This window comes from Sturnira hondurensis, unplaced genomic scaffold (genome assembly GCF_014824575.4).
Source record: "Sturnira hondurensis isolate 20B ecotype Veracruz unplaced genomic scaffold, ASM1482457v3 Scaffold0022910, whole genome shotgun sequence".
In the NCBI taxonomy this organism is placed as follows: domain Eukaryota; kingdom Metazoa; phylum Chordata; class Mammalia; order Chiroptera; family Phyllostomidae; genus Sturnira; species Sturnira hondurensis.
In genome coordinates, this window is record NW_028095541.1 from 14,766,855 (window position 1) to 14,780,111 (window position 13,257).

At 39.5% G+C, this 13,257-nt stretch overlaps 1 protein-coding gene across 1 annotated transcript; it reads right to left on the reverse strand.

The window, feature by feature from the left end:
* Nucleotides 1–284: 284 nt before the first annotated feature.
* GPR158 (G protein-coupled receptor 158) lies at nucleotides 285–12,922 on the reverse strand. The gene is made up of 3 exons (XM_037037211.1): nucleotides 12,821–12,922; nucleotides 5,404–5,550; nucleotides 285–4,597 (listed from the first exon to the last, which is right to left on the reverse strand). The coding sequence occupies exons 1-3, from the start codon at nucleotides 12,890–12,892 to the stop codon at nucleotides 3,146–3,148; spliced, it is 1,671 nt and encodes a 556-aa protein (XP_036893106.1). The 5' UTR covers nucleotides 12,893–12,922; the 3' UTR covers nucleotides 285–3,145.
* Between the last annotated feature and the right edge of the window lie 335 nt (nucleotides 12,923–13,257).

Consider the following 13,257-nt stretch of genomic DNA (forward strand, 5'->3'; position numbering starts at 1 on the left):
AAACTACTCATTTCTCAGCCCACCTGACATGCTAGCATCAGGACCTATTTTGTTATGGCTGTTTTCCACATAGACCCCTGCATGCTTTATTTTCCAAAAAGAGTTCAAATAACTACAAGCAAGTTCCCATAGCAACATGAGAATGTATGTGCATGAGTATGCCAAAGCCAAGATATACAGGATCCTTCTAAAGTCGGTTAGGTGAAGTAAACTCAATTTTTGTTAGATGAACACACAGACCACCACAAATCACTTTCATATAAATATGTTTTATTGCGGAGATGTTATAATTATTTACATGCTGCAACATGTCACAACATAAATTTACCAAGTATTTCATGGTGGGATGCTGTAGGTTTCAGAGAACAGTTTCAGAAGAACCACAGATTAAGTGAAGAGACTTACAGCTTTATTGACTCTACAACTCTCGGCTGCTAAATGCTAGAAAGTCAAAAGGCAGTGTTTTTTCAGTCCTACCTGTCACCACTTGCATGCAGAAACCTATGAAGCAAATACAAGAGAACTGTCGAGTTTCAAGTCCATATTGCCACCAAAGTTTACACTGGGTTGAGTTATAAGTCATATCGTAAAGCATTTAATTCTGGCATAAAATGTACAGTTCTATTAAACTGGTATAAATCTACTTAGTTATAAACCCTGGCTTAAAAATAAGGACAGGGTGCAGCCTGCACATGCATTGAGAAGGACAACCTAGGAAATGTTTGTGACCTCATTGGTGCTCATTCATTTTCTTATCATCAATCTGGGAAAACAACCTCAGGAAGTGTAGATTTAAACTTCTCTTGGTGATAAGTTATGGCAATGAAACTCTAGGAAAGACCTAGGCACTCTCACTGATTTATGCTGGTGGAGGAAAATCTATAGACTAAGGTATCATTTGGCAAGTCTTCTTTAAGCCACACCTCCAGCAGGATTAACCTGAAGTGCAATACAAAGTCACTGATGCTTGACTGCTTATTTTTCAAAAAGTGAATACAGTGCCAACAGATCTCAGACATAAATTAAACAAGTAGGTGGGTCTGTAAACTGGTATGCAAATATACCTTAGAGTTGTATTTCTAAGTTACCAAGTAGATAAGCCTTGATTGCAAAGGAAGGGAAGAAAAAATAAAGGAAGGAAGCACACACAAAAATAGAATTTCTATCTCTTCACACCTACCCCACCAACCTGAGTAATGCACAAAGTGAGGGAGTGGGTTAGGGTGATATGTGCACAGCTTTGTAAAATGGTGAAGTGCTCACTTACTCCTCAATAAAAATTGTTGAGAAAACTTTAATGATGAATAAGAAGTCCTAGCTTTTACCGTCCACCGAGAATGATATTCTCTAAGAACAGCCCTGCATCCACCTTCCAATTTCCTGTCTCATCTTTTATCCAAATGAAAAAGTCACTTAGTCTGGAAATGTCCTGGCCAAATAAGCCGTTGGGACTTCAGTGTTTAGTACTGGAGAAAGGGAGGTGGGTTCTGCACTGAAGAGACTCATCTTTAAATACAATGAGACTGAGCTTTATAATGGAACCTCCTTCTGAGGTCGCATCAGTAGGGCTAAGTCAGAAGCTCAGGATTTTCATGCCATGTGATCGGTGTGGACTGCAACAAGTTTTATAAAATATGCTTTGGGGGCTGTTTTGCTTTGCAAATAAACTTCTGTACTTTAAATTTTGAGCTAGGTGGCTCACAATGGCAATTTGCAGGACATGGAAGTTTTCCAGTGCTTGGGAGAAGGATGAGCCGGCACCACCTTGTAGATTTGGAATAAATTGGGTTCTACGTTTCTTTGGGATTTGAGCTCAGCAAGTTTCTACCCCTAGCTGAAGCAATGAATAAGAGTTTATGAGAATAAATAGTTTAAGGTCATTTAAAATATTATATATTTAGTATGCATAATAAAAATACATCCATTTAATAATCTTGATGCTATCATAATTTATCTCTTTAAAAAAATAACACCTTGTAAGTGCTATCAGGAGTTCCCTTTCTGTCTGTTTTGAAAGGCAAATTTCCTGGCTTACAGTACCGCTGTAATTCTTGTGTCATTCCTAGTGTCTTCCCTTTCCAGTGATAATATTAATGCACAGTATATTCTCCTCACTCTTAGCTTCTTCCTTATGAAATGCTGCTAAGCATGAAATACTGAGAGTTGAAAGGGACAATTAGTTAAAATAAAGGCATTATCTATTTCCGATCTCAAACAATAGATAAGTTGTCCTTAACTTATTGAGACAAAAAACTATGTAGGACCACTTAATCTCCGATATTAATAAAGCTTCTGAGTCCTAACAAGAAGTGCAAAACAAGTAACTTAACTTGTATTAAAAACCCTGATTAAGACAGTATTACAAACCATGATGTGAAATAATAGAGTTACTCTAAATTTGCAATATATAAATCACAGCCAAAACTAGGAGATTTTATCATAACAATTATGACTTCCCAAGCCAGAGAAAGCTTACTGTACTTCAAGAATCAACTAAAGTTGATAGATAGCAGGTATTCTGTAAGTTGCAAGAACAATTGAGTAGCTGTAGATTGCATAAATGTTTGTCACATAGTATCAAAGTTATTTGCAAAAACTATACAATCTGGAATGCTTGAATATGAGACACACCAATGTACTGAAACATACGTTTATAAGAAAAATGAGAGAAATCATTAATATAAAAGATATTTGGGGGATGCATTAAGTTAGCAGTGTTATCAAGGTTACATAGGTAGAGTAAGTTCTTTTCAGTCAGCTACTTAGAATTTCATTTATACCTTCTTCTTTGCAAATCTCATACCTTTTCTGTGTCTTCTGGCTTGCCTTGATGAGGATCTTCAAAGTCCTGTGGGTAAATATTGATCAGGGGCAGGCATTGTGGGCATCTTCCTCTAAACAGGCTGAAATGTAAAGGTTTTCCGAGTGCTACCAGGGGACAGACTTTTTGGCCGGTCTAACTTCTCCATGAGGATGTTTCTCTCCTCTCCTTAGTCGTCTTCTACCTCTCCGTGCCTTTCCTATTTCCCCTGATTGGCAAATACTCTTTGGAATTTTGATCCTTATATCTTCTGTCTTGTATCAAATTCAAGTTTTCTTCTTTTTCTTTCTGGGGACGCTGCACTTTGAAGGTATCCCGGACCTCTTATTTTCGAGGCCCTGCTATCTGATTTGCATTTAAAGCCAAAGAGGCAGGTAAAGCTACATTACTTTCAGCATTTGGTTGATCTGGGGACTCAAACTCCCAAGGACACACCTCAGCTCGTGATGTTAAAGGCTGCTGAAAGTTGTTACTTGAATTATAGGAAGATGTCTTTTTTTCCTGGTCTCCTATTTGGTTAAGATTTTCGTGCTCTACTTTTGATGCCACAACTTTGGGGGGCAGTTCTTCATATTGCCCAGCACACACATTGGCTGCATAATGTTGACCACCATTCTCATCTTTTGCCCTCCCTGGGGGAGCCTGAGTCTTGGATATCAAAAGCTTCTCATCTTCAAAAAGGGGCTGACCTTGGTTCTCCCAAGGGCAGACCTCAACCTTGTCTCTGCTCTTCTGATTGGATTGCTGACAAAGTTCAGTTGCCTTAGGCTTGTGATGGGATTTCTCCTTTAAGGAAAATGTTGGGTTTTTCTCCATTTCAGAAGCTGCAATAGATACGTGCTTTTGAACTTTTGATTCTGAAGGCACAGGACCAGGGGTCAGGTCATAAATCTCCCAAGGGCACACTTCCCCTATGTCAAAGTTGTCCTTCATCTCAGCGGTGCCTGGACTCATGTCAGAATTGGCAGCGGGGAGGTTGGACCTTTGTTGTTTCATAATTCCAGATTTCTGAGGTTTTCCTAGCTCCTCCAGGTGACTGGGGTTTTGAGGAACAGAACCTTTAGTCTCTGTGTTATCTGAATTTGAATATTTTCTGTTTGCCTCTTTGTCTTTTGGCAGAGGTTTCTGGGATTTGGCACGTTCTTCCACACCTGACGTTTGGGTTTTCCCCGCTAATCCAAGAGTCTTCTCCTTGGCACTGGCTATGACACTGAGAGACTTCTGTAACATGGATGTTCGTGGGTGGCCCGGCTTCTTCTCTGAGCTGAGATTGTGAGCACTTGCTGACTTACACACCAAAGGCACAGACTCTGTGGACTCAGCCTCGCTGTTTTCTTTCAGTGTTTGTGTTAGTTTTGTCCCTGACAGAGACTCCAGTGTGGAATTTTCCGTAGCCTCCTCTTCTTGGCTCTCGGTAGGTAAACTGTTAGACTCTTCTGTTTGTTCTCTTACGTGATCATAAGTGCTGTGGGATTTCTTCAGCGAGAAGACTCTGTTTTTCAGGGACTCCTCCTTGGGTTTCCCAGCGTTACCTGAAGACTCTTGAGGGTTCTTCCTAACGAGGGCAGTGCTCTTGGCTGTGCTGTGCTCTGTGACTTCCTTGTCCTCTTTGGAACATTGCCTGCTGACTGTCTCTGGGATCTCAGTTATACGCCTCATGATTGAACGACCTAACCCCTTTTTCGAGCACCGCTTTTTCTGAAGGTGGGGGTTATTTGTGATCATCTTCTTCCTTTTGTATATTTCCAACTGAGCATAGAGTTTCTTCAGCTCATCCTGCCAGAACAAGAACAAATTCACAGAGGGGTGGAACTTAGTGTTTCAGCCAGATAATATCATTGAATGTCATTTGAATTCAATAAGCTGAGCACTTTAAGGAAAATGTTCTGTAGGTCTTCCTAACTTTGCTCCTCATCAGCTTTCTCTTCATTCTTACTATCTGATTACTTTGTGTTTTATTTCACATAGACTTAAAACTTTAAGACATGAACCCATACATTCTAACCTCGCTTCCTGGAGCAAGAGCTTTGGACTTTCAAGTTGTGTGGGCCAGGCTGAGCCTGGACCGTAATAAAACACAGCATACTGTCTACTGATCAACTGTATCCATGGAACAATATTGGAAGCATCATGTAGCCATTGATAAACTTCCACCTAATATTAGATTAGGTTCAGGGAACAACAGACCACCAAATACTCAAAGCATCTTCTTCCTCCAAATGCTGACATGTTGTCACAGATTACTTTAAGTAATCCAGGCTCTCTGCTCACAGATCTACCTTACCTTTCCATCAGCAAAATGTCATAAACCGTATTATGGAACCTGTATATCAAGTTCATCTTTGTGACTGCCGATAAGTCAGTTAAGACTATCAAGATTGGCTTGCGCATTCTAATTTATACCATGATTATAGACCTTAGAAGAAGATTAAGTCTGCATTTGATGTCTTCTTATATAAAAAATTCTAATTTTCTTTCTTTCTAATACACATATGCACACGTGAGCACACATATACACTATCCCACACACGCTGATCTATATAAATAGGACCAAGCTGAAGTATGAGAAATACTGGGATTACCCGAATGTCCTCTGGATCTAAGCTGTGCTCACTCCAAGCTGAGTTGATACTGCTGTTCAGGTAGGATCCAGAGCGACCCATGTCTAGCTCGTCCTCATACGCTTCTGTAGCAATGTCATCTCGCGGATTATTGCTTGAATGTGAAAACTGCAATAGATATTACACATGAGCTCTAGACATTACCCCCAATAAGACACAACATTTTAATAATTTTTAAAGCTTCTAATGTTCATATCAATTCCCCAGCTTAGATGAATTTGTTCACTGACCTTTTTACAAATGATTGCTGCTATACTTATGCTATGCTTTCAACCTTACACACTGATAAGGTGCTTGGTTCCCTCTTTGACTTGTTTCTAGGCTCCTGGTGTCAGCTTACATCACTCCTTTCCCACAATATTTGCACTTTGAAAATGAGAAGAAGTACAAGAACCCAAAGAAATGCTCTCCGTGGGTAGCAATTTAGACCCACTGGAAGCTGGATGGGAACATTTTTTTGCGCAGTGGGGCCTATCACAAGTGTGTCATTTTGCTTCAGTGGGGGATGCTGTATTTCATTTCTACACTGTTAGTCCTGATCATAGGAATGGGACTTTCAGTCGACTACACATAGGTTTAAAAAAGTCTACTTTCAAAAGGTGAAGGAATTAAGAAGTACAAATTGGCAGTTATAAAAATGGTCATGGGGATGTAAAGTAAGCACAAGGAATATAGTCAACAATATTAATAAGATTGTAGTAACTATGTACAATGCCAAGTGGGTACTAGACTCATCAGGGGCATCGCCTCATTAGTTATGTAAATATCTAATCTGAAACTAATATGATATTGTATGTCAACTGTAATTGAAAAACATTTTGAAGTATTTTACTTTTAAGACTTAGGAACAGGAGATCTGAATTCCAGTCTCAGTGGTATTCACAGTGAGATTTTAAACAAGTCATGGAAACTCCCCAGGATAGTGCCCTCTCACCCTAAATAGCTCAGGGCCAGATGATATCTAAGTAAAATTCACTTAAGTAACATAATTTTTCCTTAAACTCATTATTCTTGTTACTCCATTATTCTTTGATATAATTTTATTATTTTCATGTGGTGTTTTGATATTTTTCAGTTTCACATACTCTTGCTATCTCTATTCTTCAAAAGGGAGAAGTGAGGAAGAATGGATTGGGTAAATGACGAACTCTTTACACAATAGATAAACCAAGTGATTGTCCTAGGAAAATTGAGAGAACAGTTTAGAGAACATGGATTCTCTTCTCTCAGCTTGTCATCAGGTCAAATATGCCTTTATAAAATGAACAGATAACCCATTGATAATAGAAATATTTTAATGCCAGTGTTCATTAATATATTCAGGTAGGCACATGAGCATACATATGAGATGACATGTGAAATGGTAATTCTCTACTTAAGTAACAGTGAATGTTTTGTAATTGGAACTGGCTGAGAAACCACAGAAACTAATGAATCTTTCCTTCACTGTTGTACTTACGTTTGTGGTCTCAACATGTGTCATTAACTTAAGGCCATAAAGAAGAATAAGAGTCCCTGTCCTCTAAAATTGCACATACTACTAGTTAACCACCTGGACCTTATGTATAAGAATTAAGTTTTTTCTTTATTTTCTAAAATATATTTTATTGATTATGCCTTTACAGTTGTCCTATTCCCCCCTTCATTCCCCTCCACCCTGAAGACCCCCTCCCCCACCATTCCCCCCTTTAATGTCCATGTGTCTCAAGTTCTTTAGATTCTATATTTCCCCTACTATTCCTGCCCTCCCCCCTATCTATTTTCTACCTACTGTCTAGGCTATTTATTTTCTATACTTTCTCCCCCCTTCTCCTCCTCCCACTCCCCTGTTGCTAACCCTACACGTGGTCTTCATTTCTGTGGCTCTGGTCCTGATCTAGCTGTCCTCTTAGTTTGCTTTTGTTTTAGGTGTGGTTGTTAATAACTGTGAGTTTGCTGTCCTTTCACTGTTCATATTTTTTATCTTCTTTTTCTTAGATAAGTCCCTTCAACATTTCATAGAATAAGGGCTTGGTGATGATGAACTCCTTGAACTTGACCTTATCTGAGAAGCACTTTATCTGTCCTTCCATTCTAAATGAAAGTTTTGCTGGCTAAAGCAATCTTGGCTGTAGGTCTTTGGATTTCATGACTTGGAATACTTCTTTCCAGCCCCTTCTTGCCTATAAGGTCTCTTTTGAGAAATCCACTGACAGTCTGATGGGTACTCCTCTGTAGGCGACTTATCTCTTGCTGCTTCTAGGATTCTCTCCTTCATTTTAATCTTGGCTAATGTAATTATGATGTGCCTTGGTGTGTTCCTTCTTGGGTCCAACTACTTTGGGACTCTCTGAGTTTCTTGGATTTCCTGGAAGTCTATTTCCTTTGTCAGATTGGGGAAGTTCTCCTTTATTATTTGTTCAAATAACTTTTCCACTTGTTGCTCTTCCTCTTCTCCTTCTGGTACCCCTATATTTGGATTTTAGAATGTTTAAAGATGTCCTGGAGGTTCCTAAGCCTCTCCTTTTTTTTTGATTCTTGTTTCTTCATTGTTTTCTGTTTGGTCATTTTTTTCTTCCTTCTGGTTTACTCAATTGATTTGAGTCCCAGTTTCCTTTCCATCGCTATTGGTTTCCTGTGAATTTCCCTTCATTTCACTTAGTGTAGCCTTCATTTTTCATCTAATTTGTGACTAAAATCAACCAGTTCTGTGAGCATCCTGATCACCAGTATTTTGAACTGTGCATCTGATAGGCTGGCTATTTCTTGGTCGCTTAGAGTTATTGGCTCTGGGGCTTTGAGTTCTTCTTGAGCCATAATATTTTGATCTATTTGTGCCTGTTATGTATGAGGGGCAGAGCCCTACTTGTTCACCACGGTAGGGCAACCCAGTTGCTGGGTTGTGACACTATATATGGGGGTGGGGTCAAAGAGGGGCAACGGCAGTCCCCTTTGCTGCTTCCTGCTTCCTGCCACTGGGCCCTGCACAGTCTCACTCCTCACTCCTTCGCCTGGTTTATCTGTGCACAAATGTGTGACCGCGGTCAGCCAGCTGCCTTGCACCCTCACTGGGTTTGCCCGTTGCCACCCCACACCTGGGATCCGCCAACCACCGCCCACACCTGGATTGGTCCAGCTGAGTTTTCCTGTGCAACCCTGTTCTACTCCACCCCTCTTACTGGTCTAGCTGAATGGTTCGTTGTTGTCGGACTTCCTTATAGTTCACTTTTCTGTGTTTTGGTTGTGTTTTTGTTACTAAAACTTTTTTGTCTTTAAATTTGATTGTGTGAGGAGGCACAGTGTTTCCACCTACACCTCCATCTTGGCTGGAAGTCTCTAGAGTTTTTTTCTTGAACAAAGTCTTAGAGACTATAAGTTTAAGAACCAAGTATTTTCAGATATTGTCCATTTTCTGCTTTATTTTCTTTTGTGTTTCTCTGTCTAAAATATTATTTCAAATATTAGACTTCCGCCAAGATGGAGGCATAGGTGGAAACACTGTGCCTTCTCCCACAACCAAGTTTGAATACAACAAAGATTTGGAGAAACAAAGACACAACCAAAGGACAGAAAATTGAATTATACGGAAGTCCGACTACATCTAACCGTTCAACGGGGATGGTAAGAGGGGCGGAGCCAGCAACGAGCAGGGTCCGGCAGGACAGGTCCACCCACCCAGGCGCGCAGGCAGCCCGGAACCAGTTGGGGTGCGGGGCAGACTGACCAAGGGCGCACATTCGCGCACAGTGAGACAGACCACGTAGGCCCCAGGGGGCGAGGGCTGACGGCGGTGGCACACTCGAGTGCAGTGGGATGAAACGCGTGGGCCCGGTGACGGCAGCAGCTGCGGCGCCGGTGAGGGCTGGGGTGGCAGGCAGCAGACGGGATGCCAGAGTCCCTCTTGGACCCCGCCCCCACATACAGTGTCACAACCCAGCGACTTAGTTGCCCTGCGATACTGGTGAGAGCCATTGTCCCTCTTTGACCCCGCCCCCACATACAACGTCACAACCCAGCGACTTAGTTGCCCTGTTCTAGTGAACACTTTAGGGTTCTGATCCTGCTATGGAACAGGCACGAACAGCCCAAAAGATGGTGCAAGAAGAACTCAAAGTCCCAGAGCCAATAACTCTAAGCGACCAAGAGATTGCCAGCCTCTCAGAAGCACAATTCAAGACACTATTTATCAGGATGCTCACAGAACTGGTAGATTATAGTCACAAATTAGAGGAACATAGTCACAAATTAGAGGAACATATGAAGGCTAAACTAATTGAAATGAAGGGAGATGCACAGGAAACCAATAGTGATGGAAAGGAAACTGGGACTCAAATCAATGGAATGGACCAGAAGGAAGAACAAAACATCCCACCAGAAAGGAATGAAGAAATGAGAATTCAAAACAATGAGGAGAGGCTTAGGAACCTCCAGGACATCTTTAAACGTTCCAACATCCGAATTATAGGGGTACCAGAAGGGGGAAAGAAACAGCCACGAGTGGAAAACTTATTTGAACAAATAATAAAGGAGAACTTCCCCAGTCTGGCAAAGGAAATAGACTTCCAGGAAATCCAGGAAGCTCAGAGAGTCCCAAAGAAGTTGGACCCAAGAAGGAACACACCAAGGCACATCATAATTACATTAGCCAAGACTAAAATGAAGGAGAGAATCCTAGAAGCAGCAAGGGATAAGGGGACAGTCACCTACAAAGGAGTACCCATCAGACTGTCAGCAGATTTCTCAAAAGAGACCTTACAGGCAAGAAGGGACTGGAAAGAAGTATTCCAAGTCATGAAATCCAAAGACCTACAGCCGAGATTGCTTTAGCCAGCAAAACTTTCATTTAGAATGGAAGGACAGATAAAGTGCTTCTCAGATAAGGTAAAGTTCAAGGAGTTCATCTTCACCAAGCCCTTATTATATGAAATGCTAAAGGGACCTATCTAAGAAAAAGAAGATGAAAAATATGAACAGTGAAAGGACAGCAAACTCACAGTTATTAACAACCACACCTAAAACAAAAGCAAACTAAGAGGACAGCTAGATCAGGAGTGGAACCATAGAAATGAAGAACACATGGAGAGTTAGAAACAGGGGGGTGGGAGGGGGAGAAGGGGGGAGAAGGCACAGAAAATAGCATAGATGGTAGGTAGAAAATAGGGGGGAGGGCGAGAATCGTGGGGGAAATGTAGAATCTAAAGAACTTGAGACACGTGGTTATAAACTAAGGGGGGGAGAATGGTGGGGGAGGGAGTGTGCATGTGGAGGGGAATGAAGGGGGGAATAGAAGAACTGTAATGGTATAATCAATAAAATATATTAAAAAAATAAAAAAATATATTATTTCAAATATTTATCTTACTTATCTTTTGTTTCTCCATTGTGTCCTCCAGAATATAAGTACTAAGAGAGCACAGACCTTTATCTGTTCATTACTCTTACTCTAGGATCTAGAACAGCACTTAGCAAAGGCCCTCAAACATTTTTTAAATGATCTGTTGTTGAGATGTAATTCATATACCATAAAATTCTCAACTCAAATTATATAATTCCATGTTTTTAGTATATTTACAAGGTTGACTTGCAGAATATTTTCATAACCCCCAGAGAAACCTTGAGCTCATTAATCAGTCACATGCTCCCCACCATGCCCCAGCCCAAGACAACCACTTAACTGCTTTCTGTTTCTATAGAGTTGCCTGTTCTAGACATTTTACATAAATGGAATCATATAATATGTGGCCTTTATGTCTGGCTTCTTTGACTCAGCATAATGTTCTTAAGTTTTGCAGATTGTAGCATGTATCAGTGCTTGATTCCCTCTTATTGATGAATAATTTGCACATATGGATATATCACACTTATTTATACATTTATCAGTTGATAGAAATTTGGATTATATCCACATTTTGGTTATTAAGAATAGTGCTGCTATGATTGTTCATGTAAAAAGTTTTGTATGAATCTATGCCTTCAATTTTCTTTGGACCTCAATAACAGTTTATTGAATGAATGAATAAAATAGTCTGGTATACATCCATCTAATGTCATCATATTATGCAAAGTATAAAAATGGTTAAGATAAGGGACAGTAACTGACTAATCCGTGAAAATTGTGGATATTTGGTGTAATTCAAGGAAAAAATAGGTATTTTCTTTGTTTATAATAATTTTGCCTTTTCAATCAGGCTGCATTGCAATGTTTGGTAAAGCCTGAGAGTGGTGGTAAATCCTGGGGTGAAAGATAAGAAATCCCGGTTCATTTTTTTTTAAAGATTTTTTATTTATTTATCTTTAGAGGGGAAAGGAAGAGAGAAGGAGAGAAATATTAATGTATGGTTGCCTCTCGTGAGTCTCCTTGCTGGGAACTGGACCGCAACCCAGGCATGTGCCCTGACTGGGAATCGAACCGCGATCGTCTGGCTCACAGGCCTGGTTCACAGTCCACTGAGCTACACCAGCCAGGGCAAAATTCCAGTTCTTGTTTCAGCCATGCTAATGTTGTAGCATGTGGCACTGATAAAAACTGATCTTTTCATAAGGTATACAAATGTCTAATCAGTATGTTGTATACCTGAAACTAATATAATATTGTATGTCAACTACTATTGAAAAATAAATATTAAACAGATATATAATGTTCTACTATTTTGTTGTTATATGTATAAAGAGAAAAATAAAGATAATGCTATAGTTTGTGTAACCTGTTTTTTTTTCTGATGTCATTTTATTTCATTCCAGGTAATCTTATTGCTATCACGTCATAGATGAGGAATCTGAAACTCAGAGAGATAAAAAGTCTTGACTAATATCCTATTATTCACTTAGTTGGGATAAAGCATGAGTCAGATTCTATGTATTCTGAGTCATGGCCCATTCTCCCTAATTCATTATGCTGCCTATCTAAGTTTTGTCATAGTCTATCATTATTAAGCAAGTCTCTTCTATGAATAATATTGTAATTATTTATTTCTATTTAAGTAAAATTATCTGAATGTTTAAAACAATACTTCTCTGAATACGGATCCAAATGAGAGAATTCTTAGAAGAGTAGACTTCTTTTTAAAAATGCTTTTGATGTAATAGCTATAATGAAAGCCACCTTGAACCCATAATAATGAAAATATAACTGGATATCAAAATACTTGGAAAAGGGTAGAAAATGATGGGTTTTCTACAAATTAAATCACTTATCAATTATGTGAGATAGTTGATAAATTCCAAAAGAAAACAGAGGATAGATAGTTTCCTGAGGAGGGAGCTTTAAGAACATTTCAGATGTCAAGCAAATCTCCACGCCTCCCTCTGCCTGTAGTGAGAGCTATTTTTGAAGGAGACACTATTTGAGGCTCATGTGAGATAACTGTCTTGAAAGAGAAAAGCAATGTTAGAGGAATACCTTTGGAATCAGGAGCAACCCAATGGTGACTGTTACAGTCAAATGAGTATGTGCAAAATACAGCATCAACATCCAATCAGACTGCAGCCTCGAGGCAAGAACAAATCTGAAATGGGAATTCACCAAGTTAACAATCTAACAAGTACTCTACTTAAAACACCAGAAACTTGGAAAGTCTGTACCTCAGTGTATTAAGAAAAAGAAATAAAGGAAAAAGAAAGATGGAAAAAAGAAATTACATTGCTGTTTCTGTGACATATTTTCATTACAGAAGAATAAGGGCCTGGGTAACCCTCATTGGATGCATAATATATGAACTCTATTATTTATTATTTTAAATTATTCATAATCAGAGAGCACATAAATATATATACTACTAAACATTTCCTCAGATTATCATGTATTACGTAAATTGACTCTACAAAGCAAAAGTAGCA

Excerpts from the sequence above, each read along its gene's own strand:
- GPR158 (XM_037037211.1), bottom strand. The coding sequence starts at position 12,892 with ATGTTGATGCTGTATTTTGCACATACTCATTTGACTGTAACAGTCACC. Across the intron at positions 5,551-12,820 it reads GGTTGCTCCTGATTCCAAAG|TTTTCACATTCAAGCAATAA; the intron begins GTATTCCTCTAA and ends TATCTATTGCAG. Across the intron at positions 4,598-5,403 it reads TAGATCCAGAGGACATTCGG|GATGAGCTGAAGAAACTCTA; the intron begins GTAATCCCAGTA and ends TTGTTCTGGCAG.